Here is a 22147-nt window from a genome sequence, read left to right on the forward strand (position 1 = left end):
CGGAGAAGATAGCTTGATTTAACCAAAAACAGCCGTTTTTTTCTAGAAGCTGAGATAATGAACCTTTTGTGAAATTAAACATTTCAAGCACATCACTGACTCTGAAGCTAATATTTTCTGATGTAGTCACACCTCAAAAATAATTTCCTTCAATAAAACAGTGAAGGCCAGGAAATTTTGTTTGGCAGAATAATATTTTTTAGCTGCAACCAGCAGCGCTGGCCCCTGCGCGCGCTGCTGGTTGCAGCTTCTTGCTGGTCTTGATTTGCTGCTGGTGGGCATCGGATATTCTGGCTTGCGTTTGCCAATCCTGTCCTGCTGTCTGGGTCTGTCTGGGTCAGTGTTGTGTGCTGCTCTGCGTGCCCCCCCCCCCCCCCCCTCAACTGTAAACCCCTCCTCCGTGGGAGTGTCTCTGGTGGCTTTCTGCTGCGTTTGCTGTGCACAGTGAAGGGTGCGCTACATCCAGCTTTTTTTACAGCGTTCCGCGTGTGTTTGTCACCGGCTCCCATGCTTCCAGTTGAGAATAATAACAACTCCACGGCTGATCATGCGGATGGGCTGTCGCAGCGGACACGGAGGGGCTCAATTGTGGCAGCAGATTGGCTGCTGCAGGCACAGCTAACGTTATGCTTCATGCATATCGATGCATACGGATGCGATGCGATTTCCGTTTCACAACGACTTCTTCTCTGTTTTTTCCTCGCCTTTCTGTAATCTGGAGAGCACTGTCACCACCTAAGGGTTCTGTAAAATAGGTTATACACATTCAACATGCCCCAAAATTTTACAGGAGATATATTAGGCTTTGATCCACGTCCCACCGTCAAAAAAGGCAATTGACGACAATCGTCGTCATTGGCACTCTACGTTACTAAAGCAATTGATGACGATTGTCGTCATTGGCACTCAATGAGTTAATAGAAACAAATAGAAAACAGCTGATTAATAAAATGTGTGCTGGTGGAACGAAATTCAACTTCTTCAAATAGAGCAGCATCACTCATCGCGTAATTACGCATGCAGTATATTACCGCAGCGGAGATAGAAGAGAGAAAAGGGATAAGCATACACAGACGTCTCCCTCTTTCTGTCTCTCACTCTAGTCCCTCTCAGTGAAGGAGAAAGCTGCTGACGTGACGCTGTGGTTTTATGGGCATGACCACACCTCCACTATGCTTTTGGGCATAAACACGCCTATACGGAGATGTGAGATGACATGAAGCACAGCGGGCCGACACGCCCACAATTAGGGCTTTGCGCGGCACTATTCCAGCACAAAACGGGCGCTAACGCAAAATTACCGCCGGTGGGAAGATAGAGCCCTAAGACTCCCAGAGGATCATACAGCCAGCAATCCAATTACATTCTAAGAGACTGTGCAACATGTTTAGGGACTGTGCCATGCATTCTTGTCAAAATTAGACAATTAATTTTGATGTTAGGAGTTTGCACTGTATCTTTTTTATCTCAGTATTTCATCATCTGCAAAAAGGAATCAGAGTAAGTGCTTAGTGAAACAATCAGTGATTGGAAGAAGTTCTTACTGATCGCTCCAGTCCCCCTTCCACTCTCCTTGGCCCCAGGGGTTCCACAAACGAACTAGCTTGACTGCTTTCCCCTGGCTCATCACCTGACCAGAAATCAACAATCAGCGGAGAAAGCACCACCTTGCTTGCCATAAATGAATCACCGAATCCAATTCGCTCAAGGCAAAATTAGATGTTGTCAAGAGGCTTTACAATAACATACTGTACCCTACACAAGTCACATACATGATTCTATAAATTATTTGTCAAGCTGCACGTCAAGTGAAAACTTAAGAAATTGAGCATAAGCTGCATTTTAGGATCATCATGAGAGAATTTTAATTATACAACGATAATGCAAATATAGGAGATTACCTGATAGATACCAGTGACAGTATAGGCATGGCCTTGCACCAATCCGTTGGGTAATTCATTGTTGGCAGATGTCTCCTGCAAGACACACAGATATGTATTGTTACAGATGTCTCCTGCAAGACACAGATATGTGTAACCCCTGGTGGTTATATTCCCAGAATTAAAAGCACTAGTATAAATAGAATTAAATATCGCCAGAATTAAAATCATTTGAATTAAAAATCCCCACTCCCCAGAGTTAAATGATCCCCAATTAAAAATGTGTACATTACAGTTGCTGCAACATTAGTCTGTGTCAAGCTCAAACTAACTGCTCATCATGGTCATGTCACTTTAAGAAAGTGAAAACAGATCAGAGTTTGTTTACAACCTGCTAGTCTTTTCTTAACTTATGAGGAGACAGCCTCTCTTGTCTACGTTTTTATCTGCTTCTGATTGGCTTATGTAGATGGGTATTACCTTTCTGGTGTTGTGATTGGTGAAGGGGCGGGTCGAACATAAGAGCATTGAGACCTGTAGGGATGTGCGTGCATTCTTTTCTGAGTGTGTAACCTGCCATCTTCTCTCCTCAAGTAGTGACCAGCTAGTGAACTAAGTTCAATAATTAAGAAAGCTTTATGTAGTCTCACAGATTTGTGACAAGCCTGTATTCCAGTTAAAGGTTTTCGGCCAGACTATCATACAGTAGTTTTGGGAGCCCATCTCAAATACTTTTGCTGCTCAGCTAAGGCTAGTTAGCATGCTAGGCTAGCGAGGCTTAATGCTTTATGATGTCGCCTGAAGCATGGACCACACTAGATAGTGCACCGGCGGATCCTCTGGGAAGGGAGAGACCAGCCGTTTCTCTCTACATCGCCACGGCAACCAGGACTGTGTTCACTCCATGAGAGGTGGACCATTGCTCGGACAGTAAGAGGAGACCGCTTCTGTTTGCGTGAGTAACTCAACCAATTTGACCAATGCACTGCTCTGCAGAGTGAAGAAACCTAAAGCCAGTGTTCAGGTACCAAACACACAGCACCCAAGCGCTCAGGCCTGTTGTATATTTATGTTGTGGGCCCACACATGTACAGTAGCTAATCACAGGTTGTTGGCGATTAATTCATACCAACTGATGATACTCTTAACTCAGTTAATAATAGCTTTTAATAGTTATTTAGTGGCGTCATAATAACAGCTTTAAAATGTAATAAGATAAAAGGAGAGGTTTAAAAGGCACTTACGTGTTTTTTGAATATTATTGTTTTGGGTATTACATTTCATATGGCTAATACCAGGCTAGTGAAGCCTATATATTTTTGGTTAACCTATAACTAGGTCCTAAAAGAACACAAAGTGTTTGTGGTAATCTAATTTCATTTTATTTCAGTTATTTCATTTAAAACCAAGTTTGTGTAATAAATATTATGTTTTTACTATACCATTTTCCTCTTTGTCAATTTAATAAGGGTTTAAATCGGAGGGTTTATGGTATAAGGGCAACGTTTAAAATCACAGTTACACTGTCATACTGTATGCTCAAATTAAGTTATTTCACATAAGTCAACACTTTACCACATAGGCTAAATAGGGAAATTTTAAGTTAAAGGACCCAGGGCGCTGTATCTCAGACTATACGCGGATACGAAGAAAGCTCTACACATGCAGTGTAGCGCTATCGTGCATATAGGCGACATAGGAGAGGCGGCAAATTGGGCGCCTTCACTTGCAGTTGCTCTCCAAATATTCTCCAGCGCTCTGCCTCTTCCCCATGCTCTTCCCCCTACTAGATCCATGCTCCATGCGAACCGCCCGCCCTACTATGCCTCTGATTGGCTTACCCTGATATCCTTATCCTAACCCAACCAATCATCATTCCTCATGCCTAAACAAGCACTACTACTAGCCAATCAGAGGCAGAGGAGGGTGGGTCATCATGCCTTCTCCAGCCAGCTTGATTGAGGAAAAGTAACAAGGAGTAAATTAAATTACATAGGCTACCAGTAGAATGATTTACATCATTAACTTTCGGTTAAGGTAGGCTAGGCCATGTGCTCTGCTCATATGTGTGTACCAGTATTAGTGTAATCAGTAAATTAGCGCGATATTCTAATGTTGTTTCTGGATTCCAAAACAATCAGTTTCCCTGTGCGGTGCGCACTTTGGCTGCCCATTCATTGGAGAGACCAAAATTCCAATATACAATATCTGAAGTTTCTCAAAGTTGAAACTACCTCTGCAGTAGTAGCCTACAATGAAACAAGACAGACTTAATGGACTGGCAACAATCTCCATATAAAATTAACTGGCAGAGAGAATCCTAATAGAGGATGATTGGATTTATTTAAAGACATTTGCTGACGCAGGCCCCCGCTGGTGTCAACTTCTGAAAGGTAAACAAGCTTTATTTGCCCTCTACTCATCATTGTTGAAGTTGTGAATCTGCTGATGATATTATAGGCTGTAGGCTAAATACATTGTGAGTCTTACATTAATGTGCTTGCGCCGCCGTGCGCACATTCCATGTGTGTGTTTTACACACATGAGAAAGTGGTAGATAAGAGAGATTTGCATAGTTTGAGGATCTGAAAAATGTGATTATTTGGAAAATAGCTGTATCATGACTGCTGTGGTTATTGGAGTTATTATGCAGACCTGTGCAGACCTGTGGCGCGTTATTTTTGTAGGTAGGCTATATGGATGTGCAAAATGCCTACATATTGCGTCATGCATACTTTGATGCTGGTATGGTGTTGCCAATTGGGGGCGGCATAATTTGCTCTCGCCTAGAGCGGCAGAATGGCACGCGCCGGCCCTGTACATATGTATCGTTACAGATGTCTCCTACAAGACACAGATATGTATCGTTACTAGTTTTCCAGACAGCTGAATCGGTCCTCATACTGCAATAAGATTCTTATTTAACACAACAAATCAACCACATAACCACTCAAATTAAACTTGGCCATGCAGCTTTTTCTACGTGTGAAGAACTCATAAAGAAACAGAAAAAGAGACTGAATAGTTTGTTGTTTTTCTGGATTTCCCTCCCTGTCCCGGTCGTTCCTTGACCCCCTCTGCCGATCTGGGGAGAGTTGTAGACTAGCACATGCTTCCTCCTGGCTGGAGGATTATGTTTCACCCCTGTCTGTTTGTCTGCCTGTTTGTCTGCAGGATTTGCACAAAACTAGGCAGAAAGGTTTCTCATGGGCTAGTCTCGCTTGCCAGACTTCCCTCCCTTCCAGGAGAGAGTGTGGCAGCGCTGGGGAGAATGCTCTGCTTGGTTTAACCTAGACTCGTTTGCCAGCCTCTCCCTACAACAGGTGATCCAATCATTTTCAGCGTGTAACAACGAGCTAGCATTGTTGATCTTGTTTCACAGCGGCGCGCGCAGGCATTTGAGACCGACAGATTAGTCACGGCGGGAGCGAAAAGGAAATCCATATATGGTCGCAGCCGGTCAGTCCGAGCCGGTCGGAGCCAATGGCAGAGCTTGCAGGGAGCAGAAAGGGACTGAAATGTGATAATACTAAATGACTACAGCATACTGTAGATTAGAGTTATGAATGGATGACTACAGCATACTGTAGATTAGAGTTATGAATGAATGACTACAACATACTGTAGATTAGAGTTATGAATGAATGACTACAACATACTGTAGATTAGAGTTATGAATGAATGACTACAACATACTGTAGATTAGAGTTATGAATGAATGACTACAGCATACTGTAGATTAGAGTTATGAATGAATGACTACAACATACTGTAGATTAGAGTTATGAATGAATGACTACAGCATACTGTAGATTAGAGTTATGAATGAAATCTTGAAAAATGAACTTTTGATGTGGAAAAATGTGAAAAGCTAAAGAAATTGGATTTTTTTTTTTTTAATACATTGTTAAATAGGTGCACTTTCATGAAGTGACATGTGTGGGACGTTTATGCTTACCCCCTGAGGTGTGCCACACCCCATCAGTGATTTGGATTGGATAGCTCTGTCCATAAGCTGCCACAGGTCTGAAGGGGCTTTCCTCAGGTCTGGAAGGGCTTTACCCAGCTGGTAACAGATGTGAACTCCACCGGTGAAGTCCACCATAGCCTCTGTCGGAGTGCCGTTTCTCATGTCCGAGTAGGAGCCACACACCCTAACACACAGTGGATATGATGACACTTTGATAGGTGCTTCAAAAACAACCGATTTCATGCATGTTTTAATCAGAATCAGAATCGCTTTTATTCACTATGCAAGATTACAGCGTAGTGGTCATAAAAATATTCAGAGATAAAAGGGAAATAGGAAAATATCTAAAAGACAAAAGTCGCAAGTGCAGTCCAATATATACTGTACTACACACACACACACACACACACACACACACACACACACACACACGTGTGTATATATATATATATATATATATATATATATATATATATATATATATATATATTAGGGATGCGATCCACTTTTTTCACTTCCGATCCGATTCCGATACCTGAATTTGGATATCTGCCGATACCGATATTATGCCGATACCAATATTTTTCTTGAATATACAGTATAGGCAAAGATTTGACCAATTAAAGATTTTTTTTTAAATACACCTTGCAAAAAGCAGACAAAATTAAGAAAATATACAAGGCAAAGAAGGATACTATTATACATGAGGAAATTACGGCCAGCGCCCCCTGTGCGGCCCGCGCTGGAATTGCAAAAAAAATAAAAAAATAAAAATCTTCCAGATCCGATCCGTGAATTAGTGCCATATCGGCACCCGATATTGGATCGGATCGGCCCCATCCCTAATAAATATATATATATATATATACACACACATACATACACATATTATATTTGATTGGGGGGGGGGCTCAATTATTATAAGTGCAGAGAAAACAGCTTTGTGACAGCGACAGTAGACAGAGGAGAATGCTATGTTTCTCTATGTCTCTATGTCTGATAAGAGGTCAGCATACTTACTAATGATCACTTCTCTATGGTTTATGTATACTTGGATCACATACTTGGCATAGGCCTTCTCCAGCTAATGATCACTTCTCTATGGTTTATGTATACTTGGATCACATACTTGGCATAGGCCTTCTTACTAATGCTCACTTCTCTATGGTTTATGTATACTTGGATCACATACTTGGCATAGGCCTTCTTACTAATGATCACTTCTCTATGGTTTATGTATACTTGGATCACATACTTGGCATAGGCCTTCTTACTAATGCTCACTTCTCTATGGTTTATGTATACTTGGATCACATACTTGGCATAGGCCTTCTTACTAATGATCACTTCTCTATGGTTTATGTATACTTGGATCACATACTTGGCATAGGCCTTCTTACTAATGATCACTTCTCTATGGTTTATGTATACTTGGATCACATACTTGGCATAGGCCTTCTTACTAATGATCACTTCTCTATGGTTTATGTATACGTGGATCACATACTTGGCATAGGCCTTCTTACTAATGATCACTTCTCTATGGTTTATGTATACTTGGATCACATACTTGGCATAGGCCTTCTTACTAATGATCACTTCTCTATGGTTTATGTATACGGTACTTGGATCACATACTTGGCATAGGCCTTCTTACTAATGATCACTTCTCTATGGTTTATGTATACTTGGATCACATACTTGGCATAGGCCTTCTTACTAATGATCACTTCTCTATGGTTTATGTATACTTGGATCACATACTTGGCATAGGCCTTCTTACTAATGATCACTTCTCTATGGTTTATGTATACTTGGATCACATACTTGGCATAGGCCTTCTTACTAATGATCACTTCTCTATGGTTTATGTATACTTGGATCACATACTTGGCATAGGCCTTCTTACTAATGATCACTTCTCTATGGTTTATGTATACTTGGATCACATACTTGGCATAGGCCTTCTTACTAATGATCACTTCTCTATGGTTTATGTATACTTGGATCACATACTTGGCATAGGCCTTCTTACTAATGATCACTTCTCTATGGTTTATGTATACTTGGATCACATACTTGGCATAGGCCTTCTCCAGCTAATGATCACTTCTCTATGGTTTATGTATACTTGGATCACATACTTGGCATAGGCCTTCTTACTAATGATCACTTCTCTATGGTTTATGTATACTTGGATCACGTACTTGGCATAGGCCTTCTTACTAATGATCACTTCTCTATCGTTTATGTATACTTGGATCACATACTTGGCATAGGCCTTCTTACTGATGATCACTTATCTATGGTTTATGTATACTTGGATCACATACTTGGCATAGGCCTTCTTACTAATGATCACTTCTCTATGGTTTATGTATACGTGGATCACATACTTGGCATAGGCCTTCTTACTAATGATCACTTCTCTATGGTTTATGTATACGTGGATCACATACTTGGCATAGGCCTTCTTACTAATGATCACTTCTCTATGGTTTATGTATACGTGGATCACATACTTGGCATAGGCCTTCTTACTAATGATCACTTCTCTATGGTTTATGTATACGTGGATCACATACTTGGCATAGGCCTTCTTACTAATGATCACTTCTCTATGGTTTATGTATACGTGGATCACATACTTGGCATAGGCCTTCTTACTAATGATCACTTCTCTATGGTTTATGTATACGTGGATCACATACTTGGCATAGGCCTTCTTACTAATGATCACTTCTCTATGGTTTATGTATACTTGGATCACGTACTTGGCATAGGCCTTCTTACTAATGATCACTTCTCTATGGTTTATGTATACTTGGATCACATACTTGGCATAGGCCTTCTTACTAATGATCACTTCTCTATGGTTTATGTATACTTGGATCACATACTTGGCATAGGCCTTCTTACTAATGATCACTTCTCTATGGTTTATGTATACGTGGATCACATACTTGGCATAGGCCTTCTTACTAATGATCACTTCTCTATGGTTTATGTATACTTGGATCACATACTTGGCATAGGCCTTCTTACTAATGATCACTTCTCTATGGTTTATGTATACTTGGATCACATACTTGGCATAGGCCTTCTTACTAATGATCACTTCTCTATGGTTTATGTATACTTGGATCACATACTTGGCATAGGCCTTCTTACTAATGATCACTTCTCTATGGTTTATGTATACTTGGATCACATACTTGGCATAGGCCTTCTCCAGCAAAGCAGGCCAGAACTCATTTGGGCTTTTGGAGTGAACGAAGATGAGACGGCCATTAATTGTCGGTAGCTTGTCGTCGATGACGACGTCCACCCATCTTCCAAACCTCCAGAACTGAATAATGAAGGAAACAGAGCATAATGAGTTTCATTCTACAAGTGAGACATGCACCATTTAAAACAACTCTTTAAAGTGATTGTTAGCATGAAGGTGAAGAGGTGAAGATATGGGTCCATGACTTCATTCCAAGCCCCAACCTCCGCTTCTGAAAAATGACACCAACGCGCAAGTACCAGAAACTGCAGTTCTTCAAATGGCCACTTGATGCTGTCTCCAGAAGCGAGTACATTGCCATATATCCCGATGTTAAAATGCCCAAATTTAAATATGTTTACAGCCTGTTACAGAAATCTGCTTTTGTCTCCATAGCTAATTTCACCATTCATGACAACTGTACAGGGGGGTTACACTCTGCCGACGAGAAATCAAGATGTGACACCCACCGTTTGAACTCCGCCAGGAAAATGGATTTTAATGGGATTTAATGGGATAGCTACATCTATATTATTTATGTCTATGGTTACGATGCACGCGGTGCGTATTGGAGATGCGGTGCCGTCCTCCTCTTCCTTACAGTCACACATTGTCTGATTCCCGTGTCAGAAAACAAAAATAATGTTTAAGTGATGTCTTTTATTCATATCAAATGCAATGATGAGTGCGAGTGTTTGCAAAAACAAAAGCACATCACCTGGGTCAGTACCACGCGCTGTTTTTCTGGCACAGTGTAAATACGGTTTCCTTGTTATCAAAACGTTCATCAAGAGGCAAATAATAATAAACGTGTATATTCATTATGTATCCTATGTTTTCACAAGTTTATTCTCCAAAGAAAATTACAGTGGGGGAGCTTGGAAAATTCTTGGGGTAGCTCAAGCGCCCCCTAGCGTCCTCTAGCGCCCCCTTGCCGCCGTGCCTGAATACCAGTACCCTTAAAGTTTTAAGCCATACTTTGAACATTTTGGTGGAATCCCAGCAGCCACACCCACTTTCAGTCCAAACCCCGCCCACTTTTTGATTTAAGACACACCCTCCGAATACAGATACGGATATGGGTAATTTAGTTGGTTCAACAGATACAGGATAATGGTGTACTCGCTCATCCATAGTGACTACTGACCCTGAAGTGGAACAACCCGCAGTACTCTGTGACTACTGACCCTGAAGTGGAACAACCCGCAGTACTCTTCATCAAATGATGAGGATTGTTCCATTGGCACCACCTGCTCAAGGATGTGATTCTGGAACGTCAGAGCTCCGATCGCAGCAAGAAACCAGCAGTTTCCTGAGGGGGTGGAGGGGGGGGGGGGGATCATTGTGTCAGAAAGGTACAGTGATATGTGTGAGGGGGTGGAGGTGGGATCATTGTGTCAGAAAGGTACAGTGATATGTGTGAGGGGGTGGAGGGGGGATCGTTGTGTCAGAAAGGTACAGTGATATGTGTGAGGGGGTGGAGGGGGGATCGTTGTGTCAGAAAGGTACAGTGATATGTGTGAGGGGGTGGAGGGGGGGATCATTGTGTCAGAAAGGTACAGTGATATGTGTGAGGGGGTGGAGGGGGGATCATTGTGTCAGAAAGGTACAGTGATATGTGTGAGGGGGTGGAGGGAGGATCATTGTGTCAGAAAGGTACAGTGATATGTGTGAGGGGGTGGAGGGGGGATCGTTGTGTCAGAAAGGTACAGTGATATGTGTGAGGGGGTGGAGGGGGGGATCATTGTGTCAGAAAGGTACAGTGATATGTGTGAGGGGGTGGAGGGGGGGATCATTGTGTCAGAAAGGTACAGTGATATGTGTGAGGGGGTGGAGGGGGGATCGTTGTGTCAGAAAGGTACAGTGATATGTGTGAGGGGGTGGAGGGGGGGATCATTGTGTCAGAAAGGTACAGTGATATGTGTGAGGGGGTGGAGGGGGGGATCATTGTGTCAGAAAGGTACAGTGATATGTGTGAGGGGGTGGAGGGGGGATCGTTGTGTCAGAAAGGTACAGTGATATGTGTGAGGGGGTGGAGGGGGGGATCATTGTGTCAGAAAGGTACAGTGATATGTGTGAGGGGGTGGAGGGGGGATCATTGTGTCAGAAAGGTACAGTGATATGTGTGAGGGGGTGGAGGGGGGGATCATTGTGTCAGAAAGGTACAGTGATATGTGTGAGGGGGTGGAGGGGGGATCATTGTGTCAGAAAGGTACAGTGATATGTGTGAGGGGGTGGAGGGGGGGATCATTGTGTCAGAAAGGTACAGTGATATGTGTGAGGGGGTGGAGGGGGGATCATTGTGTCAGAAAGGTACAGTGATATGTGTGAGGGGGTGGAGGGGGGATCATTGTGTCAGAAAGGTACAGTGATATGTGTGAGGGGGTGGAGGGGGGGATCGTTGTGTCAGAAAGGTACAGTGATATGTGTGAGGGGGTGGAGGGGGGATCATTGTGTCAGAAAGGTACAGTGATATGTGTGAGGGGGTGGAGGGGGGGATCGTTGTGTCAGAAAGGTACAGTGATATGTGTGAGGGGGTGGAGGGGGGATCATTGTGTCAGAAAGGTACAGTGATATGTGTGAGGGGGTGGAGGGGGGATCATTGTGTCAGAAAGGTACAGTGATATGTGTGAGGGGGTGGAGGGGGGGATCATTGTGTCAGAAAGGTACAGTGATATGTGTGAGGGGGTGGAGGGGGGGATCATTGTGTCAGAAAGGTACAGTGATATGTGTGAGGGGGTGGAGGGGGGGATCATTGTGTCAGAAAGGTACAGTGATATGTGTGAGGGGGTGGAGGGGGGGATCATTGTGTCAGAAAGGTACAGTGATATGTGGGTATGCCAGTAAAGTGTGTTTACATTTTTATTAATGAGGCAATTCACTAGGGATGCACCGATTGATCGGCACGTGACCGGAAATGGCCGATTTTCAGCTGATCGGCCTCGACCGGTGACCGGCGCCGGTCACTTCACATAGCCACAGAAGCCATAGAAAATGTACAGTTTGTCACACTCATGCAAGTTGAAAATAAGCCACGGAGGAGCAGGGTACGTTGCTGAGTCCCGCTCGGCTGGAGTCCATTCCAGTCTGAGCGGCTCGCTTCACCTCACCTCGCCCCTCTTTCTCCCCGGCCACAGCGCTGCCTGCTGCAGATCAGCTGCTGCTGCTATCTGTCAGTCACGTTGTAACGTGGATACAGGAGAGGACTACCGTAAATTCCGGACTATAAGCCGCACCTTTTTTCCCGTTTTTTGGCCTTTTTTCGCCCCTGCGGCTTATATAACGGTGCGGCTTATCTATGGATTTTTTCAAAAAAAAAAAAAAATCTCTCTTTTTTAGCACTCTTTCTAACTATAAATCCTATATAACTATAACAAGTTTTGATTTCCTCTCTTGCCCTCTTTTCACCACACTGTATGACACTGTATGACACTGTGTGCACTGTAAAAAACAACACAGGTGGTGTTGTGTTATGTTGTTTTGTTGAAATGTTAATAAATGGGAGCTTCCTCAAACAGCCATCTCTTTCCCGACAATCCCCTCTGTGCATGAACCCTTACATATGGTAATTAAACATTAAAACACACAAAAAAAAAAAACCATTAAAACACCCGCGGCTTATAGTCCGGTGCGGCTTATATAAGAAAAAAATAGTCAACTTTGCAGGTGCGGCTTATACACCGGTGCGGCTTATAGTCCGGAATTTACGGTATTTGTTTCGTATTGCGAATAGAACGACGAACATAATAATAAAACGCATCGGACCAGTGTGCAAGGTTTTCTGTGTGTGATTTTTTTTCAGATGGCGGATAAAAAAAAACGGACTCTGTGTGTAAACTACGATATTCAAACTGAGTCAACTCAAACTCATTTCCTCATCTACTCAAGAACAGCCAAATCCACAACTGTAGAGTGGGCATGGCTTCGAAGGTCTGGGCTCCAGACCTATAGGCTATAAACTCCTTGTCCATGGATAACATTTTGATGTTTATTTACTTTATTTTATTAGTATATTTGGCAGGGACATATACAAAAAAACATTAAACCCCATAGGGGAAGATATGCTTTGTAACAGATTTAGCCATAGGCTACTTTCCATCTGGAGCCCCTGTTCTGTTACACTTTTTTTCTTTTGGAAAAGTAAATGCATGATAGTTGTGGGATATACTGGAATTAATTGTTTTATATTCATTGTATTTACACAAAAAAGAAAAGCTCTGTCCAGTAACCTGGAACACTTTTATTTGGAGATGTTTTTGAGTGAGATCGTCCTACTTCATGCAAATGATAAGAAATGTGTCATGAATCTTAATTTTCTATTAAAGCAAAGTAAAAAAAAATAATAATCAAAAAATAACCCGTCAATTATTGTTCTTAGCAAGAAAATCTGAATCGGCCAAAATCGGTATCGGCAAATCAGACTATTCAAAAATCGGAAATCGGAAACCGGCCAACAAAATGGCAATCGGTGCATCTCTACAATTCACCTACCAACATATCCTTGGCCAAAGTCAAACCTGGAGACGCCATCGACTATGAAGGATGGGTTTTGAACAATTTTCTGAAACAGAAGGAGAGCTGATAAGAAACGAGGGATTTCTGAAGGTTTCATAGTAAAAATTCATCTTTCACATTGTCAGTAAATTGCAATGTCATGTTAAGCTTTGTCAGGTTTGCTTTTTGGCCGTTGCTGTTCATCTTAAAATTGGAAACTCAAGAGTTTGGAGACATTCATTCACTCTCTACTCACATTGTGTTTGGCTTCACGTATCAGTCTGGGATTCCACCCGCCCACAGCGATTTCCATAAATTAGAATATACCCAGGCCAATCAGAGACCTGCACCGTAGTTGACAACCTAACCGGCCAATCAGGGATGCCGCTGGAAAAACTTGAATGTGTATCCGAAAGCAACGAGCGGTAACGTTATCGTTAGTAGAGTAAACAGCCATAACTGCAGTTATTGCAGGAATAGACTCTTAAACAAATAACAACACTTAAACAAGAACATAATGCACCAGCGGAGTTTCCCGGAGGAAAATATATTTTTGACGTTCTTCCGAGTGGATTGGATTTGGCGATGCTGATTGGCTGAAGGAGTTTTTTTGTACTGTAGTATACTGTACTGTACTGTACTGTACTCACACCCACTGAAATAGCTGTGGACGGGCAGGAGGACAGACTGATACATAGAGCCAAACAGAATAGATCATATATTATGATGGTTTTAGCAGGCCAGCCACCATCACACTTACCCTTGGTCTCCGCCACTCCACTCTGGCGAGGTCAGACGGGTTCAGCTCTATCCCACGCTCTCCGATGGAGATTCTGTCCGGCGGGAACATGTCGTCAATGTACCTCACCCCTCGGGCAAGGCAGTACTGCTTCAGCTGCTGGAAGTCTTGCTTGAAGAACCTCTCAGGGTTGGCCAGGCTCCCGTAGCCGTCCTTCTTGCGACGAGCGTCCATGATGTTCAGACACACACCAGGAGGAGGCATGGCTGCAGTGTGTCGGTTCTGCTCCAGAGAAGGAGCAACATCAACTGTCATATTCTGATTTTTCTTTCAGGTTAGTGTAGTGAACGCTGAATGTTGGAGCAATCCAGTCGTATCGGTCACCTTTATCACTTTCAAATATTTCTTTTCAAATCCAGTGGTGCATTTTGATATTAGTGACATGCTGGGGACAGGCTGCATCCCTTCTTTAGACTCAGTAGGCTTCATGATACCTACATCATATTTCCTATTTACTTATTATTAGGGATATGTGGCTTGAATTGGCTGAATATTTAGAGAAACTGTCCTGGCATGACGAGCCTACTGACCAGATATTTAGGAGAAAATTAACTTATAAAGAGTATTTATACTTATACAGTACATCATATTATCTTAGTAGATTAGAATATATCCTTCTTTGTAAAACACCACCACCACTTGCACCAATAATAATAATAATAATAATAATAATAACAATCATAATAACAATCATAATTATGCTCAAAGAAGCATTATGAAGCTAGGCTATACTGTGCAGGGGTGTCAAACTCAATTTTATCCCAGGCCACATCAGCATTATGGTTGCCCTCAAAGGGTTGGTTGTAGGTTAAATGTAAGAAATGTATCTTCTTGTTATATTTCAATCAGGAGAGACTAGATACCAGAGAATGAATAAAATAATAATTATTACAATAGTGAATGAATGATGATTTACAGAAAATATGATGAGAATGAGGTATTGTTAATAGTCTTTGGTGCTTAGACACCACAGGGAGATATTGAGATAGAGCTGCATCAGCCATGAGCAGCAGCCAGATATATCCCCCTGTAGAGTCTAGATACTGGTGGTGGTGATGGTGAAGCCTCTCCTTCTGAAGCTGATGAGACTCTTCAGACTGAAGGATCTGATAGGTCTGTGAAGACTGGGTGGAGAAGGAGAGGTGGAGGGTGTGAGACTGTCAGCAGCAAGGTTGAGAGGCTGAATGGATAGAAACAAGCATATTTAAGAGGGCAACAGCCATGTGATTGGCTTACGATGAGGGGTGAAAAGCAATGTGATAGGCTTACGATGGAGGTGTTGGGGGTGAGCAGTCCAATGCTATTGGATAATAGAGACCAGGCGGCAAACCGCTGATTATTCAATTGAAGCCCGGAAGTTGACAGGCTATTTTGAGCATGTGAGCAGATTTGAAGGGGTGGAGAAAATAAGAAGTGAACTGAGGAAGTGTTAAGTGCAGATTATAGTCTTCCTGACTGTACCCGAGTACCCGAACAGCGGAAACATTACTTGAGTACTGACGCTATGAGCGAGTACTCCCGCCCATCCCTAGTAATAACCTAATAATTAATAACTAGTTTGTTGTTTAAAAAGCAGAATTCTAGGAAAAAATACCAAATAGACATTCAAGTGTACAACTATAGGCAAATCTAAAATGTATTGGTTCAGATCCAAAGGGGTGAAAGGATTGGCAAAGAGACGGTTGTTTGCTGTGCTTTGAAGTCAGAAGTGCTGATGGAATTCATTTCATTAATCAACAGGTGATCTTTGGTAGCCAATCGAGTGCAGGACAAAGCAGCTGGGACTGAGTTTGACAGTACAGGGTTGGGAGGTAAGCTGTTTGTTTATAGAGGCCAAATACCAGCAGATTGGCAGAGTGCATCACATGAGAATAGCAGTGACGGTTAGTTTTCACATTGGACAGGTTAGAGATCATTGTCAGCACAACATGCAGGTGGGTGCAACCCACGGTGTTGGCAGATTACCATGGGTGGAGCAGAGCAAACAGCTTTTGTGCAAACCAGTTGAGTTCAGTTCAGGCTTCAAACAGCCTGAACAAAGCCCTGGTATGTTGGCTGTATTTTCAGCCCATCCTCATTCCCAGGGCATCAAACTCCACCACTTCGTCACGCCCCTTTAGCGTCTGTATCAGACGCACCAGGCCACACCCCTTTAGCGTCTGTATCAGACGCACCAGGCCACGCCCCTTTAGCGTCTGTATCAGACGCACCAGGCCACGCCCCTTTAGCGCCGTCTGTATCAGACGCACCAGGCGTTCAACTAACTCCAATGTAACCCATCAGCGCCATCATTAGATGCTCAGAGCAACTGCGCCATCCATCCATCCAGAGACCGGGGTTCGATTCCCAGCGTTCTCATTTAAACCAAAAGCCACATTCTTCTTATTTAACCCTAAAGCAAACCATTTCTTTAACCTTAACCACGTTGATCTTGTTGACTAACCATGAATTAAGTTCTAACAGAGGTTCAGTCAGGAAGACTATAATCTGCACTTTACGCTTCCTCAGTTCACTCCTTATTTCTCCACCCCTTCAAATCTGCTCACATGCTCAAAATAAACCTGTCAACTTCCGGGCTTCAATTGAATAATCAGCGGTTTGCTGCCTGGTCTCTCTTATCCAAAAGCATAGCATCACGTCACCTCTCACCCCCACACACCTCCATTGTGAGCCAATCACATCATGGCTGTTGTCCTCTTAAATATCCCATCAGCCTCCCACAACACCCAGTCTTCACCCTCCACCTCCCCTTCTCCACCCAGTCTTCACCCTCCACCTCCCCTTCTCCACCCAGTCTTCACCCTCCACCTCCCCTTCTCCACCCAGTGTTCACCCTCCACCTCCCCTTCTCCACCCAGTCTTCACCCTCCACCTCCCCTTCTCCACCCAGTCTTCACCCTCCACCTCCCCTTCTCCACCCAGTCTTCACCCTCCACCTCCCCTTCTCCACCCAGTCTTCACCCTCCACCTCCCCTTCTCCACCCAGTCTTCACCCTCCACCTCCCCTTCTCCACCCAGTCTTCACCCTCCACCTCCCCTTCTCCACCCAGTCTTCACCCTGCACCTCCCCTTCTCCACCCAGTCTTCACCCTCCACCTCCCCTTCTCCACCCAGTCTTCACCCTCCACCTCCCCTTCTCCACCCAGTCTTCACCCTCCACCTCCCCTTCTCCACCCAGTCTTCACCCTCCACCTCCCCTTCTCCACCCAGTCTTCACCCTCCACCTCCCCTTCTCCACCCAGTCTTCACCCTCCACCTCCCCTTCTCCACCCAGTCTTCACCCTCCACCTCCCCTTCTCCACCCAGTCTTCACCCTCCACCTCCCCTTCTCCACCCAGTCTTCACCCTCCACCTCCCCTTCTCCACCCAGTCTTCACCCTCCACCTCCCCTTCTCCACCCAGTCTTCACAGGTTATTCAGGCTGAAGAGTCTCATCAGTCTCAGAAGGAGAGGCATCACCATCAGCGGGATCACCACCACCAGTATCTAAACTCTACAGGGGGTGCTGCAGGTGCTGCAGCACAAATGTAATTACAAATATTTTGCAGTGCACTATGTTCCTTTCTGGTTTGGGAATGTTTCGGGAAATGATTGCATTATTGATCTACTGAAAATGTAGCCTATTTAAATAGAATGATCAACATTAACAATCAAGGAAGTTACATGCTTGTAGGCTAGAGAAGAAGAAGAAGCGCGCATGCGCGCACATGTTGTGTTGAACCAACCAACAACCAATACGAATTGTTTAACCCATTGATACCTGATGCAGCATTTGCGTGTATATCCCTCATTTGTGTGTGTATCCCTTTAAGACCGCGAACCGCGTTACGCGGTTAACTCTGTGTCATGTTAACTGGTGTGTTCAGAGCAAATAGGGACATATAGAGCATTATCATCATGCTATATATCTCCCTCTTTGCTCTAAATGAGTGAGAAAAGGAGAAAATACTGAATAATTACATCACAACAGTATAATCCTAATGTTAATTTAAAATGAGATATTCCTCTAAATATGGCAAAAAAATGAAAAAAAAAACGTAAAATTTTTAGAGAGTCCCTTCCTCCCAGCACCCCATGCTTAAAGTGACTTCCAGCGGCCCTGCCCGTTACCCGTGATTATCTCAAAATTGCAACTGACCTGTTAATATAAGACCCGCGGCCCGCCCCGTTACCCGTGATTAATCACGCAAGCTACAGACACAGTCTCTCACTTTGAACCAAACCAAACTGCCCACCTTTCACACTGCAGGAGGTGAATAGCAAGTCTTTCTGACTGGACTCATCACCTGTAACGTTAGCATTAGCAGCTGCTAATGTTAGCTCAGAAACAAGCTGGTCAGCACTTCTATCAGACAACAAGCAGACTTACCAAATATTTCCAATACATGTCCGGTATAATCCACACTGCCTTTATGATCGCTGTTCCGCTGATAGAAATGCACTTTCACAATGTCCAACTAACGTTTAAGCAATATTACACGAGAGGGTGTACTTTACTTTACCGTGATTATTGGCACAATGGTGATGCAGCAGTGATTTCTTTTATCCCACTTATCCCCCCGTTAGTGCTAATTTTAATTTATTTATCCTGGTTGCTACTCCACCCTCTGCTGATCTGGGGAGAGCCGAAAACTGGCTCCATGCTTCCTCCGAGACATGGGCCAGCCGCTTCTTTTCACCTGACAGGGGAAGCTTCACCGGTAGGACATAGCACGTGGGAGGATCACGCTATTCCAACCAGTTCCCCTCCCTCTGAACAGGCGCCCCGAGCGACCAGAGGAGGCACCACTTCAGCGACCAGGATATTGCATGTTTTGGTGAGGGGTTCCTATATGAAGGAAACCCCTAGGGGGCACGGGGAGAACATGCAAACTCCACACAGAACCTGATCTCCAAATTTGTTTTTAAATAGCAACGTTGGTCCACAAACGTTACAATTTCAGCTCCGAAATTCTAAAATGGTAACATACGTTTCTACAGGGGTGGGCGTGGTTTGGGCGTGGTTTACGGAGATTTTCTGTTTCTAACCCCTCCCCCTACCCTAACCCTAAGATCTCAGAACGTTACCATTTTAGAGCCGAAATTGGAACATAGCAACGTTGGTCCAAAACGTTGCTATGTTACAATTTTCTGTGAGACTGTGTTGCACAGAAGGGCCCTTTTGACGACCCCACCTGGGCGGTGGGCACTCGAGGACATGCGGACGGGCACGCACTCCTTCAGCACTCACATTCCCAAAGGTGGGAATCGAACCCAGGACCTTCTAGCTGTGAGGCAAAAGCACTACCGCCCCCCCATTTTTCTCTGTCTTAGGGCACAGAGTAATGCAACAATAAACAAGCTGGACTATAGCCTATATTATCACATACAGTCACAAGCTCTCTTTCTGACAGGCAAGACGAATTTGTAAGTTTTAATGACATTTAAATTGTTAGATTGACCATACTGCGTAAATAGCCCTAACTAGTTATGTAAACTGAGCTATATTTTGGCTTATGATGAGATATGCATGAAACATTTTAAATTGCGAGATGCGCTCCCTCCAAGGTACCAAAGTAAAAATCTTACCTGACCGGCTTGAGACAGAGAGAGTGAATAACCAGGAGTCTGGTTCAGTAGGCTGGAGGAGAGGAGGTGAGTCTGTGTAACCAGGAGTCTGGTTCAGTAGGCTGGAGGAGAGGAGGTGAGTCTGTGTTATATCCATCTGAGGGAGGCTGTGACGTCCACCAGCAAGGTGTGGCTACTTTGGCTTTCCAAACATTTCTGATTAGGATCATTTATCCAGGCATGACTCCACCTGCACAATTTGTCTCCAGATGAAGCCGAGCGCGTTAATATCCCATGTACATGTAAGATAGACTGGCTAGTGTTAGATAGATAGATAGATAGATAGACAGATTGATAGATTGATAGATAGATAGATAGATAGATAGGTAGGTAGGTAGGTAAGTAGACAGACAGACAGAGAGAGAGAGAGAGAAAATATGAAATATAGAGAAAACATGATAAGGATATGTGAAAGAGACTTAAGTGTCAGTTTCCACTGCTGTAACCTGTATCTAACTACAGAGCCTATCTCAATCTGGACTGACTGGACCTGCTTGTTGTTTTGGCAATGTTTCTTTTCACTGAGCAGCTGTTGAAGGCATGCAGGAAAAACCCTGTAAACCAAGTTGAACAACTTCAAATCAAATGCATGAAATGACTATTAGACCACAAAAAGGCATTATGAAGCTAGGCTATACTGTGTCAAACTCTATTTCATCACGGGCCACATCACCATTATGGTTGACCTCAAACGGCTGGTTGTAGGCTAAATGTAAGAAATCTTGTTATACAGTGGACTCCTCTTATAGTCATCACCTAGGGACGGGTCAAATTGATCACTATAAGCTGATGATCATTATATCAGATTTGTTTTTCTTTATTTCTCATACCTTCTAATTAAAAATGTTGTTATAAGTATGTTTATTCAGTTAGCAGAGGGATACACAGTTAGTGTTGAATGGGATAACAGAATATGCCCTCTGTTCCAACTCACCCACAACACAACACACACAACACAACACACACACACACACACACACACACACACACACACACACACACACACACAACACAACACAACACACACAACACAACACAACACAACACAACACAACACAACACACACAATCTCCACAAAAATAATAAAAGCAAAACAGAAAGGGAAAAACCAAACACACAGAGCACCTACAGCAGGCAGAAGGTTAAAGGAACACTCTGCCCATTTTCAACCAGCTTTGTATCATTAGAACATCAGTAGTATATCAGAAAACTAAACGGTTTTGAAGTCTGTCATTTAATTTGACAGTTATTGAGTGTTAAAGTGTGGACCAGTGACATCACTGGTCCACACTAACTCAAATGAATAACTCATTCACTCAAATCAACTCTCAATAACTGTCAAACTAGATGAATGATGAATAGTTTGATGGGTCATCACAAGTCAATGTGCCTAAACATTACCTGTGGTGTCCCACAGGGGTCAGTCCTGGGCCCAAAATTATTTATTCTATACATCAATGACATTTGTAAAGTATCTAATGTATTGAAATGTGTTGTTTTTGCAGACGACACAAATATTTTTTGTTCTGGGAAGAATTTGCAGCAGCTCTTGGAGATGGTTACGAAAGAAATGGGTAAATTAAAATGTTGGTTTGACACAAACAAATTATCTCTAAACTTGAACAAAACTAAATTTATGTTATTTGGAAACAGTAAAATAAACACAGATGTTCAAGTGAAAATTGATCATGTGGAAATAGAAAGAGTTTATGAAAACAAGTTTCTGGGGGTTGTAATTGACCATAAGCTCTGCTGGAAACCCCAGATAAAAATGTTGTGCACCAAGATTGCCAGGAGCCTAGGAATATTAAGTAAAATAAGATGCATACTAAATCAGGAAACACTGCACACTCTGTATTGCACACTTATATTGCCAAATCTGATCTACTGTGTGGAAGTATGGGGTAATACTTATAAGAGCACCACACAGAAGATATGCACATTGCAAAAAAAAGCAATACGGTTGGTAAATCATGTTGGGTATCGTGAGCATACTAATCAATTGTTTCTTAAGACACAGACTTTGAAATTTGTGGATATTGTGAAACTTAGAACTGCACTAATAATGTTTAAAGCAAGGAATAATGTACTGCCAAGTAACATACAAAAACTGTTCATGGATAGAGAGG

The 22147-nt window shown here is 43.1% G+C and overlaps 1 protein-coding gene across 2 annotated transcripts in view; it reads right to left on the minus strand.

Annotated features, from left to right (window-relative positions):
* Positions 1–20068, minus strand: part of LOC310778891 (calpain-1 catalytic subunit-like) — a 50351-nt gene extending 30283 nt beyond the window's left edge. For both annotated transcript variants that reach the window (XM_083639354.1, XM_083639353.1), the window contains exons 1-8: positions 19980–20068; positions 14373–14633; positions 13610–13679; positions 10306–10430; positions 9066–9199; positions 5839–6034; positions 1902–1976; positions 1545–1630 (exon numbers count right to left, since the gene is read on the minus strand). In XM_083639354.1, the coding sequence (XP_083495480.1) occupies positions 1545–1630; positions 1902–1976; positions 5839–6034; positions 9066–9199; positions 10306–10430; positions 13610–13679; positions 14373–14615 (929 nt within the window). In that variant the 5' untranslated portion in view covers positions 14616–14633; positions 19980–20068. The remainder of the gene's footprint in view (positions 1–1544; positions 1631–1901; positions 1977–5838; positions 6035–9065; positions 9200–10305; positions 10431–13609; positions 13680–14372; positions 14634–19979) is intronic.
* Positions 20069–22147: the final 2079 nt, after the last annotated feature.

Source organism: Poromitra crassiceps, assembly GCF_964638095.1.
Source record: "Poromitra crassiceps genome assembly, chromosome: 6".
Lineage (NCBI taxonomy): Eukaryota > Metazoa > Chordata > Actinopteri > Beryciformes > Melamphaidae > Poromitra > Poromitra crassiceps.